The following is a 25681-nucleotide window of genomic DNA, read 5'->3' as shown; positions in this document are numbered from 1 at the left end:
CAGCAAAGAAATTCAGTGACGTACCAAGCTCCCCTCAGCCTCATCCCAAACTTTGGTGATGCTCCTGTACCCAGAGCCATTACCAGGACAATCCTTTACAACAGAGGAGGAAGGTGCTGCTCAGTACAACAAAACCTCAGGAAAATGAATTTTTCACCTGCAGGAAGACTCCAAGAAGCGGCAGAGGGGAGGCTGCTGACAGGCAGAGCCCTGCACGCTTCCAGCCCAGTGACATTTCTGAGTAATTACAAACCCTTACGATCCATTATAATGTTAATTTACAGGCCAGTTGTTGTGGAGAAGTGTGATTAGACAGTTGTGTAGCTACGATTCGGAATGGAAGGAATGCTAAGAATGCCTCCACTTCGAACTGAACTGAGCAGCAGCGGGAAGAGCAGGAGCTGGAGCAGAGAGGAGCACCCCACAGGCACCTCCAGAGCCTGGACAGGAGCACAGGCACAGGGCAGGTCCTGCTAGCAGAAGGTTCAGATATCAGACCTGCAGGAGGCTCCAGAAGAACTGCCAAGCAATGGAAATGTTCACAGAATCCCAGGATGGTTTGGGGTGGAAGGACCTTAAAGCCCATCCAGTGCCACCCCTGCCATGGGCAGGGACACCTCCCACTGTCCCAGGCTGCTCCAAGCCCCAATGTCCAGCCTGGCCTTGGGCACTGCCAGGGATCCAGGGGCAGCCCCAGCTGCTCTGGGCACCCTGTGCCAGGGCCTCACTGCCCTGACAGGGAGGAATTCCTTCCCAGTATCTTTTGTGTGATATCTTCATGTATGTGAGGGACAGGGTCCCACCTGGGTCCCACCTCGCACCTTCCAAACAAAGAAATGAGTATTGGCCTCAGCTGGGAGCATCCTATTGATTTATGTCACCAGCCCAATTCAGGAGTCCAGGCCAAGTGTTTTTTTCAATGCAGGCCAACCAGAAAATGTTTGGTTTTCAAATTATGAGACATTTCCTGATATTGGTTAGGGCTCCACTCCTAACCAGTATCAGTTGAGGCTAACAAAATCTTTCAAAAAGGTTTTAAAGGATGGCAAAACCTTTTTAAAAGGTTAAAAACCTCAAACAAATCTCTTTATACACAATGCCTGCCCATTTCACAAGGAAGAGAAGCAAAAATTGTCATTTTAATTTTTTTTTTAACACTAATGTCACAGCACATTTGGAACCAGAATCAGGCATAATTTCATTTCCGCAACCTACCCATTAAAAGGGCTGCCAGATTTGATATAAATTTTCCTCTACAAAACAAATTGATTAAATGCAGACTGAACTGGAGTCCCTAAAGCTTTGTCACAGCAAACTTCAGGCAGCAGTTTTGTAATTTGCAGGTGGAAATACATCAGAACATTCATTTTCAGCCTCATACAAGCACCTCGTTACTCTGCAAAGTAATATTTTTAAGCTATGAATAGTATCTAAATTATTCAGGGATGGAAAAAACAAATCCATCTCCTCTGGAAAGGAAAGCCACCAGCTGCTGAGAGCAGAGCAACTCTTCTCCTAAGGCCAAATAATCAGCAATGCAAATACCGGTGGAGAAGTGCAGCACCACGAGCAAAGAGAAAGGTTTTCTAGGAATACTCTTGTGGGGAAAAAGGGGTTTGTAACAGAGCATCATTTAGGCTGGAAAAGACCTCCCAGACCATCGAGTCCGAGACTGATCCCCACCTTGTCCCCAGCCCAGAGCACTGAGTGCCATGTCCAGGTGTGGACATCTCCAGGGCTGGGGACTCCAAACCTCCCTGGGCAGCCCCTTCCAATGTTTAATCACCCTTCCAGGGAAGGAATTCCTCCTGATGTCCAGGCTGAAAGGGTTCAGCAGCTCCTAAAGGAGCAGAAAAGGCAGAGGGAGAAGGAATCTCCTCAGCATCGTCGGAGGTTCTGACACAGCCAGGCTGGGACACCTGGAACTGCTTTTTTTCCACAGATATTTCAAGTACCAGTCTCCTGCCTCACTTGTTTGCTCAGGGAGAGTTTAAACGGGGACAGAGGGGTCTCTCCTGTGCCACTCCATCCCCCAAAGCCGTGCCCTTGAGTTCATCTCACCGCCACGGCCTGCACGGGCTCAGGCCCTGTCAGTAAAAGTTGCCCAGATTTAATTCTCTGAGCACATGAAGGAGATGGCAGCGCTGGGGGAGGAACCAGGGCTCTTCTGCCAGCTTCACAGAACTCTCTTGGCCACCCAGATGTTTGCAAATTCCCACAAGGAGCCTAATTGCCAGTGCAAGGATTAACTCAATTCGTTTTTGTTACAAGGCCAGCCTCCCTCCCAGCCACACCACAGCTGACTTCAAAGACTTTTGTACCAAAGCTCAAGAAGCAGGAGCAGATCTTTTCTTTCTGGAACACCAAAGGAGGCAGGAGGATGTTGTCCATGCTGGAGCTCCTGGATATCTGTGTCTCCAGGAGCAGCAGCTGAATATTGCTGGGTTTAAGCACCTCCCAGACTTGCCTGAGGCATCGACCCGTTCTGGATTTTGCAAAATCACAGTGCAAGGAACACCGAACCAGCAGCAGCAGCTTTCCCCCCTTACTCTGCTGCAAAGAATATTGAAGATCTGTCATCACATGAAGCAGAGGGAGAGCAGTGTGAGGCACTGAGAGCCAAGACCCTGTTCTGTGTGGGCTGGGAAACTTTCAAAGGATTTTTTTCCATAGGAGAGATTGCAGGGAAGGCTTGATCAACTCACCTCAAGCTGATTCTCCTGCCTGAGCTGCACAGTTTCAAAAGGATCAGAGGAATCAGGCAGCATTCAGTCCTTCCACTGTGCTAGGGATTCACTCTGTTTTCCTTTTAAAATGATGAGTTGTTTGATTATCAACCCATTACTGCTCTCTTAACTTTCCTCTGTGACTGAAGTGCACAAACTTGTATTTTAAAAGGTACAACTTAACACTAATCTCACATTCCACAGGGTAAATCCCCTCTGGAGCATTCTTCCCAAACAGACAAAGAAGGAAAAAAGTCCTGTAGGAAGGGGAGAGAGGACAGGTTGCAGAGCATGAAACTCGACTTTATTCTGTTATTGAGGTATTGGGATTGGGGTTTCTACAACATCCACACTCAACCCTTCCCTCCTCCCTGACTCACAGGTCTCTGATGGGCCATGAGCTGGAGGTATTTATGAGCCAAACGTGTTCCAACAGCTCAAAGCATTTTAGGAAAAGCTTCCAGCAGCTCTGGAGAGCCTCAGACCAGCAGGTAGCCAGGAAAGACTACAGTGCTGCCAATTTTAACAGCAGAATGATTTGTTCTCTTAAAAAACTTAACCTTTCATTGGCTCCTTTATTTACCAAGGAGAGATTTGGGTGGGGAATAGAGGGAAGAGTCTCTTCTGTGCAGCCAGATGGAATTCCAAATCCAGTTAGTTTGGGCAGGGAGCTAAGGGGAAGATGTCAAAATATGTTTTCCATTAACGTAACAGCGGAAAACACGAGTGCTTTCAAATTCTATATACAAACAATTACTGCTCTGCTACCAGAGCCTGTGCCAGTAGGAGGGATTTTATCACCATAGTTAGTTTAAACCAACAGCAACAGAGTTGTAAGTCAGAAATATGGTATTTTATTCTGAAATATTTGCTTGGGGTGCTACTTAACATCAGACTTCAGTCAAAATAAGCTTTAGTGAATGATATGTTAAATGATCCCATCTGCCTGTTTCAAAGGCAAAAAAACCAAGTAGATTTTGTTAATCCTGAATTTCCAGTTCAACCTTCCAAAAGAGAAGGGACATTTTCTGCTCTTTTTCACCATGTGGTGCTAAAGTGAACGGGGTTGGTGGTACAGGGCAGAGGAGTCCGGCAATCAAGACATTAACAGCAAATTTTAACAATCAGTAGGACATTGATTTTTTTTTAGTGGACAAGTTTTACTTTGCAGATGGAAGGGAGTAAAAAAGAGAGCACCATCATCTTCCCTGCATCTGCACTCAGGTGCTCTTGCAGAAAGCACTCCAGGAGGAATAATGCTCCTTATTCTGCTCTCACAGCTGAGGGGGTTTTGTCTCTCACAATCAGTTTGTGCCAGAAGGGTTAGGTGACTCCCTCCAGGAGTGACACAGAGGTACAGAGGGAGGCTGGGATGACACAATTCAGGAAATGGACTCAAAGGAGCAAGGGTGAGCAGTTTATAGTTCACAGGAGGTGGTGATTCCTCTAGGAAAGAGGCAGTAACAGCTGTGGAGGGAGAGAGGGGGAGAGAGGGGAACGGGGAAGGGGGAAAAGAAGGGAAGGGAAGGGAAGGGAAGGGAAGGGAAGGGAAGGGAAGGGAAGAGAAGAGAAAAGAGAAGAGAAGAGAAGAGAAGAGAAGAGAAGAGAAGAGAAGAGAAGAGACGAGAAGAGAAGAGAAGAGAAGAGAAGAGAAGAGAAGAGAAGAGAAGAGAAGAGAAGAGAAGAGAAGAGAAGAGAAGAGAAATTTAATCAAGTGGTGTTTGCAGCCTGGCTCTCCAGCCCCACGAGCACCTGCAGTCGTGTGTGCAAGGGCCACAGTTGTGCTTCTGCAGTGGGAAAAGAGCCCCAGTTGTCATAAACTCAGAGAATGGCATCCCTAGGGATGATTGGCCCCCCAGCCAGGCTTGCAGCACTCAGTACCCTCCAAGGACTGACACAACTCGCTGTACCCAGCTGGGGGTGGGCAGGGGGGCAGATTTTTAAAGTTAAAATCCTGTGTTATTACATTATTCGACCTTATTTTTGCCCATCTCCTCTAACCAGTCAGCACATGCTCTTGATTTGGGGGGAAATCATTCTTCCAGGGAACAGGCAGTGGCTCAACTCTTACATTAACTCTCTGATGCAGGAAAAATTAGTAAAATTTTTATAAACCTGAGAAAGAAAAAGGTCTAAAAATCACTGCAGAGTGGCCACAGGCTGTCAGTTGTCACCAACTTCCACTTCACTGCTGTGCTAGGCTGGTTATAAACCTGAAGTGTAAAGTGGAAATTCATCCACAGACAATTTACTTCTCCCCAGCAGAATACTGCACGATGTTCTGGCTAATCACATAATTCAATCCTCGTATGTTAAGAAAGCACTCAAAAATCAGGAGAATGCATTCAAAATGTTCACTGTGTGGAACATTTCGTTGCCCAAACATCACAATATAAATTCAAGCACGGAGCTGCCAAAATGAGAAGTTAGCACAGAAATTCCTTCATGACTGACTAAGGAGAGACTCATCACCAAGGTATTAAGTAATTCCTAGGGGAAAGTGAATTAGAATTGCAGTGTATCATGTATTAATTATTTGGTGGCAGTTGAAGAAAAAAGCTTGGGTTTTAAGGACACGAGGTTAGAACACAGCTGGAGGACTTTAACCCGTGATATAAATTGACTTTTTAAATGTGCAAAGAGGGAAATACCCTGAGTTTCACTGGGTCCTGCAAACTGAGCAATATGGAACAACAGAGTTTTCCTCATCTGCAGTTCATTTTTGTTCCAAAATTCCCTTTTTAGAGCATTCTAGCTGTGTGTTCATTTGGATTGTAAAACAGCCTGAAGAGTGATACTGGAGCCACTTCAGCAAAAAATGCCCCAACCACTCTTTTCCCCAAATTTCTCTAATTAAACCCTTTCACCAGGGGTTTGTTGGCTGTTTTCCCTCTCTCAATTTTTTCAGCACCGGAACACAGCTCTGAGCATCATCTCTGCATCTCCACCAGCTCAAGCCCTGCAGGATCTCCACCCCCAGCAAACTGGGGGAGGAAAGTTTTAAAGAGGAAAACAGGAAAATCCTCTGGGTAGAGGCGTTTCCTGGGGGATCACCTTCAGGGAGCAGAAAGAAGCCAGGAGGTCCCTTCCAACCAAACCATTCTGGGATTCTCTAAGTGCCTCTGCACAAAATATTCCAGGAGGGCACAAACAGAAAAATAGTGACACCATCCCCCCAAAAATGGAAGCAGAGCAATAATGACACCACCCCCAAAAAATGTGTGTCTTGTTTTGATCAGTGAGTAAAGCAACAATCACCTGAGGCTTTCAAAGCACTTCACAAATATTAACTCTTATGAGTTTGCCCGTCTTAACTTTCTGGCTCTTGGAAAAAAAAAGGCAGGGATTGAATTATTCCCTGATGGAAAATGGAAATGAAAGCACAGAGCAAATAAAGCAGGGTTTCCCAAACAGATCTGAAGTGCCAATGGATGTGGATTGTGGATCAGAAAAAGATGGGACTTGTGAGATCAGTGATTAATTTATGCCTCAGGGCACAGGCCTGAGTGTGGGGAACTCCTGGCACAGGGGAGTCTAAGGTGGCACAGAAACCCCACTGAGGATGGAGTCCAAAGGCAAAGAGGTGCATCAGAAATGTGGAATAAACACCCTTGGAACTGCATTTGATCACAATTTACTCTTGGAAATTCACCCTCTCTCCATGTGTCTGTATACGTGTACATGTATAAAATACAGGTGTACTTTATACATAAGTGAGTATAAACATCTAGAAAATAACTCAAATCCCAGGCACTGATACAGCTGCACCCCCAGGGCCTGCAAACCCAGAGGTTTTCTTGTGACAGACACACCCTCAGATGTTTTGATATGAAAATGTCTCCTTTCAGTCCCCAGCAAAGGAAGTGGTGATTTTGATTTTCACAAAGCCAGAGCCTGCAAGGAACCTGTGGGGCTAAAGACAAAGCACATTTCCCCACAGGGCAGCAGTCAGGGAGCATGGCAAGGTGGATCACGTTTTTATGACAAATTTCATCCATGAAAATGGGGCAGAAGAGGACAAACTGGTCCACAGAGGGACTCACTCTGCAATCCACTCCCTGGCTCGGCTGGAATCACAGAATCATGGAATGGTTTGGATTGGAAAGGACCTTGGAGACCATCTGCCATGGGCAGGGACACCTCCCACTATCCCAGGCTGCTCCAAGCCCCAATGTCCAGCCTGGCCTTGGACTCTGCCAGGGATCCAGGGGCAGCCCCAACTGCTCTGGGCACCCTGTGCCAGGGCCTCACCACCCTCCCAGGGAACAATTCCTGCCCAAGATCCCATCCAGCCCTGCCCTCTGGCACTGGGAAGCCATTCCCTGGGTCCTGGCCCTCCATGCCTTGTCCCCAGTCCCTCTGCAGCTCTCCTGGAGCCCCTTTAGGCCCTGCAAGGGACTCTGAGCTCTCCCTGGAGCCTTCTCCTCTCCAGGTGAGCACCCCCAGCTCTCCCAGCCTGGCTCCAGAGCAGAGGGGCTCCAGCCCTGCGAGCATCCCGGTGGCTCCAGCAGGTCCCTGTCCATGGGGTTTTTCCCTCATTAACAGGGTTATGTAACTCAAAGAGCCCCGAGGTTCCTCACTCCAAGGGCTCTTCCCTAGCAACCCCCGGCTGTGGCTACAGCCCATCCCAACAGCCCGGGGTGACGCAGCTGCGCTGGAATGTCCTGGATGGGGATTGCAGGGGAGGTTTCTGTGACTGTGACGGATCAAACGAGCTGACGGCACAGGATAATTAAATAATTAACCCCCGTCCTCGCCGTGAGACGATCTTTGCTCTGCCTCTCCCATGAAACCTCCCAGAACACCTCCCAGACCCAACCCCATCCAGGATAACAGATTTTTTGGATAATTTTGGGGTTCCTGGCACTGGACACAAGTCAAAAAATTATGGTTTTTAACTAATATTCGATAATGAGACCAAAATAAAGCTATTTCTATTTAAGTGCCTCTACCTCACTTTATCAGTTAATAAGTTTTATACTTTATCAGTTTTGTAATCACTTGATAAGATTAAATAATGAACTGAGTCCAAATTTCAAGAGCCAGGTGTAAACCTCTGGGAACACAGAGTTTACTGCTTGTTACAAAAACAATTACTGCACTTTTTACCTAAAAACAAGTTGAGGTTTTGTGAGGGGGTTTTTGTGTGGGGGATGTTTTGGGGTTTTTTGTTTGTTTTGAGGTTGTTTTGTTAAGTTGTTTTTTAAAGATTTTTACATTCTGGGCAGCGTCTACACTGGGAGGAATGAAAGTGTAGAAAACAGCAGTGGTAAGAATCAAAAAGCACTTTTGCTGCTCCAGTACAATTCAAAACAAGAATTATCTGGTTTACAACTCCTCACCTTCTACAACTAACTCTGATAGTGGCAGCACACAAGACAATACTCTAAAACTTAAATAAGTCCATTTATTAGCACAAAAAGCAGCAGTTCTACCCTTCTGAGTGCTTCCTGCAGGGAATATTCATAGAGTCATTAAATCCCAGGATGGTTTGGGTGGGAAGGACCTTAAATCCCATCCCATGGGCAGAGACACCTCCCACTGTCCCAGGCTGCTCCAAGCCCCAATGTCCAGCCTGGCCTTGGGCACTGCCAGGGATCCAGGGGCAGCCACAGCTGCTCTGGGGCACCCTGTGCCAGTCATGATCTTATGGAAACTCCCAGATTTTCCCATAAATACTATTCCAATAGGAAAACATGGACCCCAACAGATCTATAAAGCTACACCAGGAGCAGCAACAACTTTGCTCTTGCAAGCCCAGCTGAGGTCACAGCAGTGCAGGTCAGTGTGACAGAGGAGGTGCCTAAAATATGGGGGTGAACTTTGCATTTCTGGTTTGAGGGGAGGTGATTCATATAGAAAAATCTTCCTTCTGAGTGCAAGGAGCTGAGGGGGCTGGGCAGCCTGCAGGCAAGGCCCAGGTTCTTCAAGGGGCTTGAAGAAATCTTCTGTGGAGGCTATTTCACCTTCCTGGCAGGTGGAAGTCTTCTAACAATGGTGCACATCTGTCACATTAAGGAGAATAAATATTTGCTAGGAAGAAGGAAGCTCTGAAGACCAGCCTGGTGACCAGGAGCCATTATTTCTCTTATTATTTGTACCTATTAAAGAAAAATTTCCTCCCATGATTGGTCATTTAAGGTCATGAATATTTGAAAAGATCTGCATTTCATCTCCTTTGGGGGGAAGGGTGGGGGCTTGAACAGCAGAAGAAATTGTTTAAATGCGAGGACTGAGGATAAATGAGACAGAACCAGTTCATGTGCACTTAATCCCATCTCCCCCCACATTTCATAGCCCTGAGGTGGATTTTGAGTTGTTTTTTCAGACGGGACCATCCCAGACAGCTCAGGGGAGGAGGAGAAAGATAGCTTTGCACAGAGCAGTGAGGTGACAGCGCTGACAAGTGCACCTCCAGCACACGGAGAGCCTGGGCTTATCTCCGCCAGCTTCCTCCCACCTTATCAGAGGCTCTGCACAACCTCCCGTTACTGCTCAAACAAGAGCACAGCCTGGGTAACAGAAAACATGAGACTGTTGGTCAGAAAGGCCCCAGAGCTGGCTGAGCTCACTGGAATATCCAGCTCTGTGCAGGATCCGTCCTCGTTTCCATGCCTTGTTTCCCATGAGCTGCACAGAGAAGGGCCATTGTCCACCTCACCACACATCTCCAGGTGCCTCCTGCTCCCCTGCTCCAGCCTGGGCTCACAGAACCCCAGGATATCCTGAGCTGGAAGGGACCCTCAGGGGTCATCAGTGCAGCCCCTGGCCCTGCACAGACACCCCAACAACCCCAGCCTGGGCATCCCTGAGAGCGCTGTCCAAACGCTCCTGCAGCTCTGGCAGCCTCGGGGCCGGGCCCATTCCCTGGGGAGCCTGGGCAGTGCCCAGCAGCCTCGGGGGGAAGAACCTTTCCCTGAGCTCCATGCCCAGCCCTGACCCAGCTCCAGCCGTTCCCTGGGCTCCTGTCCCTGTCCCAGAGCAGAGCTCAGCCCCTGCCCCTCCGCCTCCCCTCGGGAGGAGCTGCAGCCCCCAGGAGCCTCCCCTCAGTCTCCTCTGCTCCAGCTGAACGAGCCAAGTGCCCTCAGCCGCTCCTCAGACCCTTCCCCATGTTTGCATCCCTGCAGGGCTGAGCAGGCTGGAAGGTTTGGCAGCAGTGAGGAACAGGCTCAGGAAGGACATGCTGCTCTCTCCACACTTCCCAGCAAAGCCCTGCCTTGTCCAGGTGGAGACACAGTTCTGTCCTGGACACTGGAGACACTGGTGACACCCTGTCCCACCGTGGTCAGGAGGTGATGGAGAGAGAAATGCCACTTGCACTCGGAGTTCCTGTGCCTTGTTAAGCAGCCTCCGTTCATACACCAAGTAAACAATAATTAATAAATCATCTAATTGTGGAACTGTCCATTACCAGCCACTAAATGAACCCATCAGGACTAAGCCAACCCACACATCATCAAGCATCAGCTCAGCTCAGGATCAGATCTTGGAGGAAGCCAAGCAGGAAACAGAAAAAGAATCCCAGAATGGTTTGGGTTGGAAAGGACTTTAAAGCTCATCCTGTTCTACCTCCTGCCACCTTCCACCAGACCAGGTTGCTCCAAGCCCCATCCAGCCTGGCCTGGAGCACTTCCAGGAAGCCACAGCTTCTCTGGGCAACCTGTGCCATGGCCTCACCGCCCACACAGGGAACAATTCCTTCCTGATATCTCATCTAAACCTCCTCTCTTTCAGTTTAAAACCATTCCCTTTCACATGAGTTGATGCTCCAGTCCATCAACACCTAAAGCCTGGGAAATCCCCTGTGCAAAAGCCATCCCCAGATGCTCAGGACCATTCCAGAAGACACTCGTCCATCATAAATAACCTTCCAAAATGAGGGAAACACAGTAACTTCCACCAGCATTGCACTGAGGCCATCACTGTGTTGCTGTGTAGCACTGCTGGATGTCTCTATATGATAATAATAAAAATTCAGTGCTCTGTGCCCTGGTTCCTCTAATTACGGTCTTAGAGGAAAAAAAAGTCCTTGTCAGGTGTCCCACTCTGTCCCTGCTCAGCTGCACAAGGGCAAGGGCAGTGCAGGGGTTTTACCTGTCAGTGTGAGGCTGCTTTATCTAAAGCCTCCAGGACTCTCAGACACCAGAGGCCAGAAGAACGAGAATAACTGATATAATTCCCTGGGCAGGGTGAATGTTTAATCAGCTGTGTGTTAAGCCAGAAATTCTCCAGAACAGTTCCAGGGTTGTCATGGTGGCAATGGGATCTTAAGCTGATACTAAGGAACAGTCTGACAATGACTAACCAGGTGGTGGTTAAGGAAATCGTAATTCTGCTGAGGTTGTTTGCCTGTAATCATCCCACCCCCGCCTGTTCCCTTCTCTCCTCTTCCCCTGATGTTTCTTGTCAGTCTTAACTCCTGACACCTCCAGAAGAGGCATCCTTAATTACGGGCTCCATTCAGCAGGACCCTTTGCCTCGTGTTAACCTCAAAGAACCACCAGCCACGTAATCCCAGAGAAATTCCTGAATTACTGCTGCCTCCCCACACAGACTCAGCATTGGCTTCATCCTCGTGCTTCCAAACGAGTGGGGCACTTCCAAAACTCAGCCATGGAGGCAGAACCATCTCTCTTCACACCCGGATTCACTGCTGATGTGTGGAGTCCACAAGGATTCCCTCAGCCCCAGCACAGCTACAAATGGGATGTTTATGAGTTTGGAGCATGGGTTCAGCTCCTGATGGGAAAGGGAAAATGTGCACAGGAGAGAAATAAATCCAGCCAGGATCCTCTTCTCTGGAAGGGATGGGGAATATATAATTTTATGTGCAAACATAGAATCACGGAATGGTTTGGGTTGGAAGAGACCTTAAAGCTCATCTCGTTCCACCCCATGCCATGGCAGGGTCACCTTCCACTACTCCAACTTCCTCTAAGCCCTATCCAACCTGGCCTTGGACACTTCCAGGAATGAGGCAGCCTCATCTTCTCTGGAAAACCTGTGGCTCACCCTCCTGACAGTGAAGAATTTCTTCAGTTATCAAACCTAAATTTCCCCTCTTTCAGTTTGAACCCATTCCCCTTTGTCCTGCCACTCCAGCTCCTGATTCAGAGATGCTGCTACACGGTGCCATCCCCTGAACCTCTTCCCTCTGCTTTGTTCCTGCTCATGTTCCACATTTCCTTTGCCGGGATAAGGCTTTGTAAGGATTAGAGACGCCCTGAAGAAGTCAGAGCATGGAGTCACCCTGCCAGGGGAGATGGGGGCGTGTCTCGAGCTGCTCCTCCTCAGAACCTGCACACAGGTACCTGCTGGTGTTTGTCCTCACGCACATCCAGACATTCTGTACATGAAGCCAAAGAAAAACCCCCTCACCCAGGAAAAAAAATGATTTGTGGAACCTGGATGGTGAATATGCAGTGAGCTAAATGCAGCATCAGGGAGGAATATCTCTGCAGTCAATATAATTATTACTTCTGTCAGCTTCTTGCTAGAGACACTGAGGGTTTCTTTCAGACTTGGGACAAGAAAACAAAGCACCTGATTTTTGTTTGCATATTCTTTATATAAAAGTCATTATTGGTGCAGCATTCTGTGACCTGTTCCTTTGACTGCAATGTTCAGTCATCAACCTCTTGCAAAGCTTCCTCCCACGACACATTTGTACAATGCCGAGACTTCTCTGGCATTTATGAAGCCCAGAAAAACAGATTCTTAATAGAAATCTAAGTCAGGAAAAAAGCAAACTTAAGAACTGCCTTTAAATGACTTTTCAAATGCCTTCACCTGGGATTTCTACAGCTCTTCACTCCTGTGGAACATCGGGAAATACCCAAGGGAATGACACGAGGTTGTGTCAGGGGAGGTGTGGGATGGATCTCAGGGAAAGGTTCTTCTGTGATTTTATGACCAGATCAACGAACCAAAACAGTTTCTAAAGTTCTGTTTGGGAAACTCTGTGCTTCTGTTGCAATTTCAAATACACCTTGTAACTTTATTGCTGGGTAGACACTGCCTAACGCCTGCAGTGACATAAGTGAGCAGGAATACTGTGGGAAGAGGAAGATTTTCTCACTCACTGACATGAAATCGCATGTCTAGACATAACTGCGTATTGTTTTAACAACTCAATTAGCTGAATTAACAACATTTAAACTTCTCCAGAAATCGCCATCTCTCATAAAACATCACCCAAAGCTGAAAGTAAGTTTGTTTTTTTTCTCCTTTCCCCCCCTACCTGGAAACATTTTGTGCATTAATGTGTCCTGAAATAATTCTGAAATGTGAACATTGCCATCTCTCATAAAACATCGCCCAAAAGTGAAGGTGGATTTGTTTTTTCTGCTTTCCCCCCGCACGAAAATAATTTATGTATTAATCTGACCCTGAAATAATTTCCTCTGTGCTTTGTGGGCTAAGAAAAGTGACTCTAGAAGTGCCCTCTACAAAAGGATTCCTCCTTGCTCAGGGAGCTCAGGTTTGTGCTGAAGGAAGGTTTTGTCATTTATTTATGAATTTATGGATAATTAGTCCATAAGCCACATTCCTCTTTGCTCAGTGCGTTAAGGGGTCCATGGTTTGTGTTGAAGGAAGGTTTTGTCATCTATTTATGTATTTATGGAGAACTGCCCCATAAGCTGCTCGGACAGACACATCCCGACGTGGGAAAGCCGGCACGTTCCCAGACAATAAGCTGGATTTGTGAGTGTTTGAACAAAGGAATAAAGACCTGCCAGTCCAAAGAAGACAAAACAACACGTCTGAAAGCGCAGATGACAGACAGAAACCTTCCCTGCGTGTCAAATATCGGCAACGCAATCCCGGATCCCGATGGATCCCAATCCCTGAGTCCGGGCGAGCCCTGGCACGCTGGGCTCCCGCTGGCCGGGATCCAGCCCTGCACTGTGCTGGCATTTGTTCCGAGGGAGGCAGGGAGAGGAGGGAGAGCTTAGGTTAAATATAACTCGGTAGCCTCCAGCAGAAACTCCGACGGAGGAGCCGAGCGGGCGGGATCCGCCTGTTGAATCAGCAGCGCGCTCGGACTCCGCTTTTAGCTCGGGAAGGGCTAAAAGTGAGCGGGGGAAATGGGCTGGAATACGCGAAAGCAGCTCTGTTTATGGGCCTGTATCAGCAGGGAAAACATGTTGTGATTAAACGTGGCAGCTGTCGGTGCTCCGAGGTGTTACAAGCAGGGGACTATTTAAAGACAATGACTGGCGCCGTCTATTCTGCCGCGATGGAGCCGCGTTTGTGGCAGCCCCGAAGTTGTTTTGTGGCAGAAAGTGACTTTTAGTGGCAGGGAATACCCTCAGTTGGAGCATTTCCACCAAAAAGCCAGGGCACACGACGTCATCAGAGACACTGGCTGCTCAATGACCACAGAAGAACAGGTTGGGTTGGAAGGGAGCTGAAATCCCACCTCGTTCCACCCCCTGCCAAGGGCAAGGACACCTTCCACTATGCCAGGTTGCTCCAAGCCCCGTCCAACCTGGCCTTGGACACTGCCAGGGATGGGTCTGATCGTGTCTGCACACACAAAAGAACACAGAAAGTGAAATTCTGATGTACCTTCACATACCTAATACACGATTTAACAGCGACTCTCTCTAGACCACACTCAGCCTTCTTGGGATGGGTGACCCCAAACTTCCCTTCCAGCCTGGCTGTAGGGGCTCAGCGTGGTGCCAAGTCCCTTGATGAAGGAGGGGCCTCCATTTATGGGCCAAATCTGCAAATTCATATGGCAATCCTACAGCTTTACAAAGCAATCCTACAAATTTATATGGCAATCCTACAAAACACTCTAAGAGTGCAAATCTGATGCTAAAGGAGAACAAACTGCTGCTGGCCACGGCCCCAGTGTGCTGCCTGCAGGTCTCACCCCCTCTCCAGGTGCTCTGGATTTCCCACTGGCTCGAACCCTTCCCCAGGAACAGAGCTGGCACACAGGGCCCCAGCACAGGGACACGCTCCTGTGAGAGGAATTCATGAGATGCAAATGGCCCAGCAGGGAGATGCAAAGCAGGGACTGTCTGTGGGAGTCCCCGGTGGCTGCGAGGGACCTGGCTCTGGCTTTCCTCGGTGGCAGTGGATGCTCCTATCCCCATCCCCAAAGCACACTGGGATCATTCCTGTTTTGCAGGAAGCAAGCAGGGACAAAGAAATTCCAGCTGTCAATCCCTTCTGTCTGCGCTTTCAGCCTTCAGGCCAAGATCCTGTTGTTACCTGAGAACCCAGATGCCGATTAAAAAGATGAGCAGTTCCAAACCTCACAGTTACAGGAAAAGCTTTGAGAACACCAACTCCAACGGCTTAAAACAAACCCCCAGAGCCTACCCACAGCTGTGTAACCCCAAGGCAAATGCAGCACATCTCACAGAATTCCAATACATCTCCCATCCCTCAGGACAGTGACACTGAGAGGTAAAGACCCAGCTGGATGGTTTTTTTTAAAAACCTGAACTAAGATTTTCACGTATCCAGCACCCCACAGGACGGTCTTACAAAGTCCTACATGGTCCTGCCTTTGGGGTTTTGCCTCACCTGACTCCAGCCACCCAGAAATCAAACTCTGTTCATCCTAAACTCTCTCAGCAGACACAGAGGTTGATTCAACCCATCTTGAACCGAGGTAACCATGAAAGAGCCTCCCAAAATGCCTCCCCTTCCACAGACTGCCTTCTACTAAATGTGGCACTTTAAAATAAAACCTGAGACTGAACTGATCCTAAACTGACTGAAGCAAACTCACATCGAAAAGTGAAACAGCAGAAGCAGAGAGGGAAGCCCAGGAGCTTAAGGTCGGTATTTTAAGACTGATTTTTTTTTTCTTTTTTTCTAAGCCAGACGTTACTCTCCATTCTCAAACGATTTGTAACCAAGATAGAGTTGAAAAGTTTGGGCAGAAGAAGATGAAAAAAGCCTCGACTAAATGATTCTGAAGCTGAGCTCTCAGTTTAACCTAGCAGTTAAAGCCTCAGTTTAAGGACATTCTAAATGCAAAAAGGTAAAGTAGATTTAACAGTATTTAAAAAAAGTATTATTTATTCTGCTCTTTAACTAGTAAGCCTCGCCTCTTTCAATAGCAAAGCCAAAATAAAGGCTTCAGAGTGCTGTCTAAATAAAAAGAATGGAAAGATTTAATCAGGCAGCAGGAACTCACGCTTGAAACAGGCACGTCCACAAAATCCCACTCTAGCAGGAGATGAATCTTGTTTCACAACACACTTTATTCAAAACAAACAGGAGAAACCGCGTCAAGAACAGGCGGCAGATGCTTGCAAATAGGTCTCGCTGCGATTTTCCCTCGTTTCTAAGACCGACACGAAAGCGAACGCCGGGATCTCCCAGCTCTGGCAAACTCCAGGGATGAGCTGGAGTTGAAACCACCTCCCTCCACCCCTAAAGAGGAGGAGGAGCGCTCGGGGGGGGACGGGGACAGCAGGGAAAGAGGGACGGAGGACAGCACGGGGAGGAGGACGGGGACAGCACAGAGAGAGGGAGAGCACGGAGAGGGGCACGGGGACGGTACGGAGGGGTGCCGGCTCCGAACCCAGCGGAGCCGCTGCCCTGTGCCCCCTCCCGACCCTGGCCGGACACTTTGGGGCTCTCACCGCCCCCGGAGCCGGGTGGGACCCCCCGGCAGAGCCGCGTCCCTGCCGCCCGCGGAGCCGGGAGCGCGGCGTTCCGGGAAGCCCCGCGCCGGGAACGGCGGAGCCGCGGGGGGCCGCGCCGCCCCCGCCGGCCGGGCGGTGTCGGTTCCCGTGCCCGGGCGGGGCCGCGCTGCGGGCGGTGCCCCGGGGCAGCGGCACCGGCCCGGGGAGGGGGAATCCCGGGGCGGTTCGGCGGTGCCGCCTCCGCCGCTCCCCCGCTCCCAACTTTCCGGGGGCGGCGCGACCGGCGCCCCCCGCCGCGGCGCGCAGCGGGACCGCGCATCCCGCGCCGGGACAAGCGGGGTCCGCGCTGCCGGCCCGCACCGCACCGGCCCCGCGGAGGACGCGGAGACCGCGCACACATCCCCTGCACCCCCCCCCCCCGCCCGCGGTCCTACATCCAGCCCGTCATGGGGCGGCCCCGCTCACCTGCCGTCCCCGCCGGGTGCCGCGGGCTGCGCTGGGCTCCGGCCGCCGGGGCCGCGCGTTGCCGCCGTTGGCAAGTAACAGTCTCCAGGGCTACGGTCACTATGGCGCCGGGCGCCGGGTCTCGAGGCAACTGTTGCTACCCCGGCCCCGCGCGTCACCGCCCAGCCCCGCCCCTCAGGGGGCGGGCCCAGCGCTTCTCCGCTGCCCATTGGTGAAGCGCCTGTCCGTCATTTGGTGGGGCGGGACGCGGGGCGGGAGGACCAATGGCGTGGCGGAGGGGGCGTGGCCATCAGTTGGCGCGCGGTTTGGCGCCTCGGCGCGGGGCGGGGCGGGCGCGTGACGCGCGCGCGCGCGCGCGCGCGGGGTGAGGGAGGGGAGCGGGGGGGCGGGGCCAGCTCGAGCGCGTCGATGATTTCACCTCAATAAATCAATAAAAAACCCAGAAAGTTGATTTTCCCGCTGTTAAACATTACCGAGTGGCGGGCTGGCGGTTTCTCCCGTTGCCGCTGTTTTTTTTTTTTTTTTTTAAATGACATCAAGCCGTTGTCGTGGCGACGGGGCGTGACGTCACTGACAACAACGCATGGGGGCGGGTGGGGAGAGGGGGATTTGGGGCGGATTGGGGGGAATATCGGTGAATTGCAGCGTTCCGCCCCCGAGCCCGGCCCCTCCCGTCCTGGATCGCGGCCCCGGCAGCGCCCGGAGCTCGGGGGGACGCGGTGAGTGAGGGGAGAGGCTGCAGCAGCGCCCTGTGACATCAAATCGCCACCCAGGGACAAACGGACCGAGCCCCGTGCTGGGGCTGCGACAGAAGGACGTGGAGCTGCTGGAGAAAGTCCAGAGAAAGCCACGGGAATGCTCGCAGGGCTGGAGCCCCTCTGCTCTGGAGCCAGGCTGGGAGAGCTGGGGGTGCTCACCTGGAGAGGAGAAGGCTCCAGGGAGAGCTCCGAGCCCCTTGCAGGGCCTAAAGGGGCTCCAGGAGAGCTGCAGAGGGACTGGGGACAAGGCATGGAGGGACAGGACCCAGGGAATGGCTCCCCAGTGCCAGAGGGAAGGGATCTTGGGAAGGAATTGTTCCCTGGGAGGGTGGGCAGGCCCTGGGATGGAATTCCCAGAGCAGCTGGGGCTGCCCCTGGATCCCTGGCAGTGCCCAAGGCCAGGCTGGATGGTCCTCTGCTGCCCACATCCTGTCCTGTTTTATTTTGTCAGTGAAACCCAACCCAGGCTCTAGGTCGCTCTCATAGTTTTTTGAATGCAGGTGCTGCCAAGGAAAGCAGCATTTTTTACAAAGCTTTACGAAATATCTCTGTTTGTGGGGGTTTTATGGGTTTTCCCCCACAGTTAAACTCAGCAGAATCACCACCAGTTGCTCTGAAAAATCCCCATCAGGAATTTCACGATTTCCAGGATCACCTTCCTGACATGCAATAAAAAAAAGCTTTTATGATGTATTTTTTCTGCAACGTTTTCTGAAAAGTATGTCCCAGCCTCAGCCAAGGAAGCGTGTGGAATTTGTACCCATGGAGACTCCAATAACACAGCTCACTCCAAACACCACAGGATTATTACTTTTCTTACCTAACACTTCGGGAAAGGAGTTACTGGAAAAGGAAGTGACTGAGCAAGGCAATATAAATGGGAGGCACTGGTTGGCATGTGGTCCATCTGCAGATTTGGGGTTGCTGTTCCTGCTTTTGAGAGATTATCCCGAGAATTACACTGAAAAATTCATGGTGTTGTGTGTCTGACCACCAGAGACACACGAGAAGCCCCAAAGAGAAATAACTTGCGTTTTTAATGGCTTGTAGATGCTTAAGCCATGGTTATTTAAAAAGAACAGCTTTTAGGTGAGGGGAAACATACAGTAAAATAGAAAACAGAGATGGAATTGTTGTTGAGAAGTCATCTAGTACCTATAAACATCCACCTTTACTCCTGGAAACTGAGGCCAGATGAATAGATTTGCCTTAAAACCTCCTGATGTGTTTGAAGGTTGCTCTCATTCCTTCCCTCAATCTCTTGTTTTACAAATGAAGCAATCCTTTGGTTTTCCTGCTGGAAAAATCCAGGCCTTTCCCCAAAACCACGCAATAAACAGCTATTTTTTTTTTATTCTGTAGTCACTTACTCCTGCTTGAGCACCGTGCATTGGGTTCAGCCACACTGAATTGCAGCATGCTGATTTTGAATTATCACTCAAATTTACCTAGAGCTGAATGAAATTCCTCAGTCCTCTCCCCTTTAGTATCACCTCCAATGTGTTGTTGCAGCTCTGTTACCACTTCAATTTCTAGGGCACAATTCCCCACTGAGCAGCGCCTGTTCCTCTGGGAAAGAAATGTAAAACACATTTGGACGTGCTCCTGTTCTTCCCAGAGCGCCGATTATTGTGTGAAACCCAAAGCACAGGTGACAACAACATCCTGAAATTCCCACGATCACAGAGCCATCAAGGCTGGCAAAGCCCTCTGAGATCATCAAATCCAACCAGCAACCCAGCACTGCCAAGGCCACCATCAACCCTGTCCCCAAGTGCCACAGCCACGTATTTTTGAACACTTGAAAATTCTCGGTGATGCCCAGCACACCTCGGAGAGAGCCCTGCAGCCGCTGGGAGCCAGGCAGTTCCCTGCTGGGATCCCAGGGAATCACCACAGCGCTGTTATTTTTAATTAGGGACCTGTCTGCCACCTCTTGTGCCAAACTGATCACGGGCAGTAAGTTTTTCCTTGTTTCTTCCAGCCTGTTCATGAGCCAGATCTCACTCCTCTCACGCAGTACCGGGGTCTGGGGGAAGGAGATTCGTTTTAAAAAGTTGTTGGTAAAGAAAGAGAGGTTTGATTTTTCTCTTCTCTTTTCTCTCAGAGGAGCAGTTTGCTGCAGCTGTCTCTGCTACCCACAGGAGGGCAAACTTTCCTCAAAGCAAACTGGAATTCAGCTCAAACCCAGTCCCGCCCAGAGATCTCATTGATTGACTTGATTTCACTGAAGGGAGGTTTTGACAGAAAAAGAGTATTTTGATGAAAGCAAATTCCTTGTAAAGGTAGTGGGATCCTTCGAAATCTTGTGTTTATCCATGAAAAATAGTATTGTTTTGGGTACTGGCAATGAAACCTTAACTGAAACTATTCCTTTGAATTGTTTCCTGAGTAAAAGAAATCCCCAGAGGACTGAAACAAAAAAAAACCTAAAGATTTGCCTTTGGGATTTTTGCTTAAAGAAAAAGTTTGCTTGTTTTAAACGGGAGAATCCCTATTCCTACACAGGTACCAACCCACTGAGCACTTTCCTACCTGGCAGATTTCTGTGCCAGCTCCCCCCCCATCCCTGGAGGTGATTCTGGGATTCTGGGATTCTCTCCGTGCTGTGTTTTACTGCTGGGTGAGCTCAGTGCAGAACATTTGGAGCCGGAATTGGAGCCTCTCTGTGTCCCCAGTCCCACAGGATCAACAGCACCATCCCATGCGAGTTATGAGGATCATCTCACCTGTGATTGTGGATTTTCCCTTCAATACACCAGCAATAAAATTAAACCTCACCATCATTCATTCACGATCATTTCAAGTTGTGGTGCACGTGGGAGATGTCCTGGTTTTGTAAGCAGGGATGCACTTTGGAACAGATTAAATCTCCATCCCAGCTATTTCCAATGAAACTCCAGTGGGACTGGTGCAAGCTGCAGCTTTTCCTTCAGGGAGCTGCCACATCCCATGGGTTGATAACCCTGGGTGAGATCCTGCTCCAAGCACCGCGCCAGGGCTGCGTTTTCTGCATCACAAACTCGCTGCTGGTCAGACAGCAACATTCTTCAGTGCTTTTGGCTGGGCTTGAATGGAGAAATCTGTTGAGTGTGGCTGTGCCAAGGCCGCGCTGGAATTCCCCAGTGGCACCGTACCCTGTCGTGCCCTGCCCACGCGTCTCTCCAGCAGGAAAATGAATTCCAGGCTGTTACAGGGTGCTCTGTCCTGTCCTGGCAGTGGCCCAGAGCATTGTTTTCCTCCAACCTGGAAGCAAACAGGTGAGTGCTGAAGGTGGGAGAAACAAGAAAGGGTGTTCAGCCCTTCCCGTGCTCTTTTTCCTGCCTCACTTGGGTTGTATCCCGACAATCCCTGGCAGAGGCTTCCCTGCACAACGTGGGATTTGGAAAGGTTGCTCTTCTCAACCTCACAAGTTTTTAGCACAGCTAAAACCCCAAATGTTTTCTTCCCCCCCACCCCACCCTGGAAATTTCCTTTCATGAGATTTAAAGGACCGAACATCCATCTGCAGTTTTATCTGTTTGGTTTGGCCGTAGCTGCCTGGAAATTCCGCAGAAAACACTGGATAAAGTCATGGAAAAGAAACAGTGCCTGTGGGTTTTTGTGTGCCACTCCCTGCAGGGAGCTGCAGCCTCCTGAGCCCACGGAAGGAGGATGTGTCCACAACTTGGATGTAATCAAGTGCAGTCATATTGATATGACTAAATCCGCACAGCTTCTGTCAACACAGCTCCTGCACGGAGGCAACAGATGTGGAATTACACCCTCGGTGACTGAATAGCCCCCGTGCAGGATTTAAATGGAATTTCTGCACCAAGCACAGGTTTTCTGGTGAGTGAGTTTGAATGAGGCTCCTCTCGTTCCTCAGGAAACCACAGGGGCTGAGAGCAGAGTGACCAGGAGCCTTGAGGGGGTGGTGGACGGGATCAGAGTGAGGGGCCTGGGTGATGTGGTGGGGAGGGGGCACAAAATCAACAAAACGCACGGCAGTGGCACCTTCAGCACCTGCACAGCAATAAAGAGGAACCTCTGAGGCACCTGGGGACAACCTCTTCTGCTGCTCCTCATCAGACCCTTCCCCAGCTCCATTCCCTTCCCTGGACACACTCCAGCCCCTCAATGTCCTTCTAATCATGAGGGGCCCGAAACAACCCAGGATTTGATGTGTGGCCCCAGCAGTGCCCAGCACAGGGGGATGGGCACTGCCCTGGTCCTGCTGGCCACTGGTACAAGCCAGGATGTCACTGGTCTTCTTGGCCCCCTGGGCAGGCTGCTGGAAGCTTGGAATCTGAATATTGAGCAGAAAGGTTTGGTTTGTTGACAAGGGGAAGCTCAACATCCTCGTGGCTGTGAGAGTCTTAAAGCTCTGTAACTGTTTTACTCTGGTGAGTTCATGATTAAAAACCACAGAAAATGATTAAGTGGCCCTGTGGATTATTAACATCTTGGGCTGAATTGCAGGTGCAGAGGTCTTGCACCTCACTCCACCTCAGTCAACCATCAGCAGAAAGTTGTCAGCTTGTGTTGCTCCCCCAGCTCCCGGGGCAGCACCTGGCCCATGTCACCAAGGGACGTTTCTGTGTCACTGCTGCTGGTCACTCGTTCATCCCTTTCCTGCTTACAACACAGCCTGGGTGGGGAGGGCAGCTGGGGCCCAGCCCTGCTCTGCCTGGCAAACACTGTGGCACCACTGCCACAAAGTCCCGTGGGGCTTGGGGATGGGGGAGCATCCCGCTGCTCTCGGCCTCCAGCAGCAAGAGAAAAGACAGAATTCCATTTTTTCTGAAGTTCTGGAGGTGCAGTTGGATTTGTTTCTGAGGTTACAAACAACTCTTCTCCGTGCAACATCTGTATCCATCTCATTTTAGAGCAAATGGCTTTCCAAAGAATTCTTTTCCAAAATTAGGATTACCTGTGGGCATAGATGGTGTTGCAATTTGGGTTTAGGTTTAACGTTCAGAGGATATAGGCACGGCCTCTGAAGTGAGGTGATATATAACAGCAAACTAAATAATTATACAGCCAAGAAATCCTAATTCTCCACTGCTTTTCAGGCTTTATAAATACGTATTCCACACACTACAATTTGCATATTGCATAAACAGCCTTTGCCCGCTCTGTGTTCAAAATCCATGAGTGTGCAGTTTTTAATGAGTATTTTAAAAAAATTAAAAAGGAGTTTATGCCCATGACAGGCCAGGGTAAGTAGTTTTTGCCCTGTTTTGTTTATGAGAATTGCAGAAGACTCATTTAATCACAGACAGAGGCAGATAAAGGTCAGTTATCAGCTGGTGTATCCTGCTGATGAGTCCTTGGCTTTGCTGATTTATGACAGTTGAGAGTTGGATATTAACCTAGAGCATAATTTGGTGGCGATTTTAGTGTGTGTGTGCCTTTTTGTTGTGTTTGAGTGCTTTTGGGCTGCGTTTTTTTTTGGGTTTTTCCAGTATTTCCCACACCTGTTTCCTGTAGACCCTTTCACACGACGAGAAAAGATGTTGCAAGGCCTTGATGGGAAAGACACCGTGAGCAGTTGAAGTCTAGAAATGACTCAAGTATAAAGACACTCTTCTGTCTCCCTTCCTGCCTTGTGACCACGAGGTTTCCAGCCTGTTTCCTCATCACATGCATATTCTCCTTGTGTCCAGCTTCAAGTGGAAATTGCTGAAATATTTCATTTCCTCCCATGCCCCGTTATCTTCCAAGTCAATGTCCTGAGGTGCAACAACTCGGGTTGAGTCACTTGCCACCAGTGACTCTGGAGCTGGGAATTCGGGAGCGTTATCAGAGGAATGCTAGCCCAGACTAGCTCCCAGATCCAGTGCCAGGGCTGGTGATAAAAGTGAGAATTATGTAAACTGTCTTGGGCAATTCAGATGGTCAGACAGGGCTTGTTCCGTACGGGGAATGATTAAGCTGAAGAAGAAACTTATTTCCACTCTCTGTGTTCACAGGAAGGGATGATGCTTTGCTTGAGGTAGGAAAGGAAAGAATTTGCAAATGGAAATTTCACTGGGGTGATGTTCTGTAGGGCACAGGAAAGCTGTGGCTGAGGCGAAGGAGAAGCAGCAGCCAGCCCATGTCTCACCACCAAACCTGTGCCCCAGCGTCCCTACCCACAGTGGGGTGGTTTGAAATGCACAAACCTGGAATCCCCACGGCCCCAGTCTGCTTTTATCCTGGGCCTTTGCTCTTATCCTGATGCTCTTGTGAGGGACAGCTCTGTCCCTGCTGGCATCTCCCCCTGCCTTAGTCATGTGAAATAGCTGGAAATGTCAAGGTGAGGCAGAAATGTGAAGATATCATGGAATTATTTAGGTTGGAAAAGACCCTTAAAATCAGCAAGGTCAATAGTCTAACACTGCCAGCCCACCACTAAACCATGTCCCTAAGTGCCACATCTCCACATCTTTTAAACCCCTCCAGGAGTGTGTCTACACTTGGAAAAAAGTGACTTTTATCACAGAGGCAAAAATCTGTAACATCCCAGCACAGAGAGCCCAGACACTGCTGTAACTCACCCCAGCAGACCATGAACTGAAGGCTTTGTGTGCGTTCTCACCACACATTCACCAACAGGAACAAAATGGATTCTGTGGAGGTTTTGGTCCTCCCCTCGAGGTTGAGCCTGTGTTATCAGCAGAGCTCGAGGCTGCTGAACCTGCAGCCACCTCCTCCCTCCTGATCTTGTGCCACAAGAAATGACCCAGTCCAGCCAAAGCGGGGTCACGGGAACGCGCCGAGATGGGTTTGCGATGTCTCCAGAGAGGGAGACTCCACAACGTCTCTGGGCAGCTGTTCCAGTGCTCAGCCACCCTCAATGTAAAGTTCTTCCTCATGTTGAGGTGTTTGTCTTGTGTTTCAGTTCGTGCCCATTACTCCTCGTCCTGTCACTGGGCATGACTGAGCAGTGGCACCATCCTCTTTGCAGTCGCCTTGGAGATATTTATATGCATTGATGGGATGCTCTCTCAGCCTTCTCTTCTCTGGACTAACCAGGCTCAGCTCCCACACTCTCTCCTCATCTGAGATGCTCCCGACTCCTCATCATCTTTGTGGATCCTCTCCAGTAGCTCCTTGTCTTTCTTGAACCATGGAGCCAGAACTGAACACTGGACACTGCTCCAGATGTGCCTCACTAGGACCAAGGAGCAGGATCACACCTGCCCTGCTGGCCACACTCTTCCCAATGCCCCCAGGGTCCCATTGTCCCTCCTGGGTTTGTAATCCCCTCCCTGCAGAGCTGCTCTCCACTGGGTCACCACCAGCATGTCCTGGTCCTGGTTCCTTCACTTTCCTGGAGCTGCTGGGGCCACCCTGCTCCTGGTGCCTCAGAAAGCAAGAACCCCGTGGCTCCCTAGGAGTTAATTCCTGGCAAATACAGAGCCAGCAAAGGAGCTGTTTGACCAGAGACCCAGTCACTCCAGTGCATTTGCTATTCCAAGCCTAACAACTCCCTGTTTGTTTATAAAGAGCTGTGTTATCACCAATCAATAATAACTCCACGGTATCAACCCCTCTCCTGCCTGTGGCAGGGCTGCCCGAGGACCACCTGGGCTCATCTCTGCTCTAACCTGGTCCCTCACCACCAGCGTGGTCCCCTTTGGCCCCAGAACCAGCAGGAATTCAGCAACCACCACAGGATCTATCTTGGGAGTGATGCCACCTCCGTTTGACGGGCAAGGACACAGGGAGCACTAAAAAAGCCGCTCACCCGAGGTAATTTGTTGGCTCAGGGAATGGCCAAAAATAGACTCTTGCCACTTGAGTTAACCTTTGGGCTGTGCCCCTGGAGCTCTCCTTGGTTCACTGGGAATTTTGTGCCCCTCATCAGCACAGCAGGTCCTGGCTGAGGATCAGGGCAGGCTGGAGTGTGAGGGTCAGGAGTCTGTGAATTTTACAGATCTCATCAACAGCTGCTTTGTCTTCCTCTTCAAAATAAATTCACCATCTGAATGAGAGCGGAGCCACATTGGAGGGGCTGCAGAGAGGAGGAGGTGAGACAGCTGAGGAGAGATGGGAGCGTGGAGGAGCTGCAAGGGAAGGCTCAAAGTGCAGATGGGAAACAGCCAACACAGCAGGAAGTGGGGGTGCCTGGGCCAGAGGACAGCGC

At 49.9% G+C, this 25681-nt stretch overlaps 2 protein-coding genes across 3 annotated transcripts in view; one reads left to right on the top strand and one right to left on the bottom strand.

Annotated features, from left to right (window-relative positions):
* Positions 1-16944, bottom strand: part of LOC116435924 (DNA-binding protein RFX2-like) — a 62685-nt gene extending 45741 nt beyond the window's left edge. The window contains exon 1 of one of the 2 annotated variants that reach the window (XM_032092617.1): positions 16811-16944. The gene's annotated coding sequence lies outside the window, so the exon portion shown is untranslated. The remainder of the gene's footprint in view (positions 1-16810) is intronic. The other variant, XM_032092612.1, reaches the window with a different exon arrangement.
* LOC116435781 (translation initiation factor IF-2-like) lies at positions 14967-16888 on the top strand. The gene is made up of 2 exons (XM_032092346.1): positions 14967-15075; positions 16047-16888. The coding sequence occupies exons 1-2, from the start codon at positions 14967-14969 to the stop codon at positions 16886-16888; spliced, it is 951 nt and encodes a 316-aa protein (XP_031948237.1).
* Positions 16945-25681: the final 8737 nt, after the last annotated feature.

Source organism: Corvus moneduloides, chromosome 28, assembly GCF_009650955.1.
Source record: "Corvus moneduloides isolate bCorMon1 chromosome 28, bCorMon1.pri, whole genome shotgun sequence".
NCBI lineage: Eukaryota > Metazoa > Chordata > Aves > Passeriformes > Corvidae > Corvus > Corvus moneduloides.
Note: the sequence above shows the minus strand (reverse complement) of the source record. Positions and strands in the feature narration are given on the sequence as shown.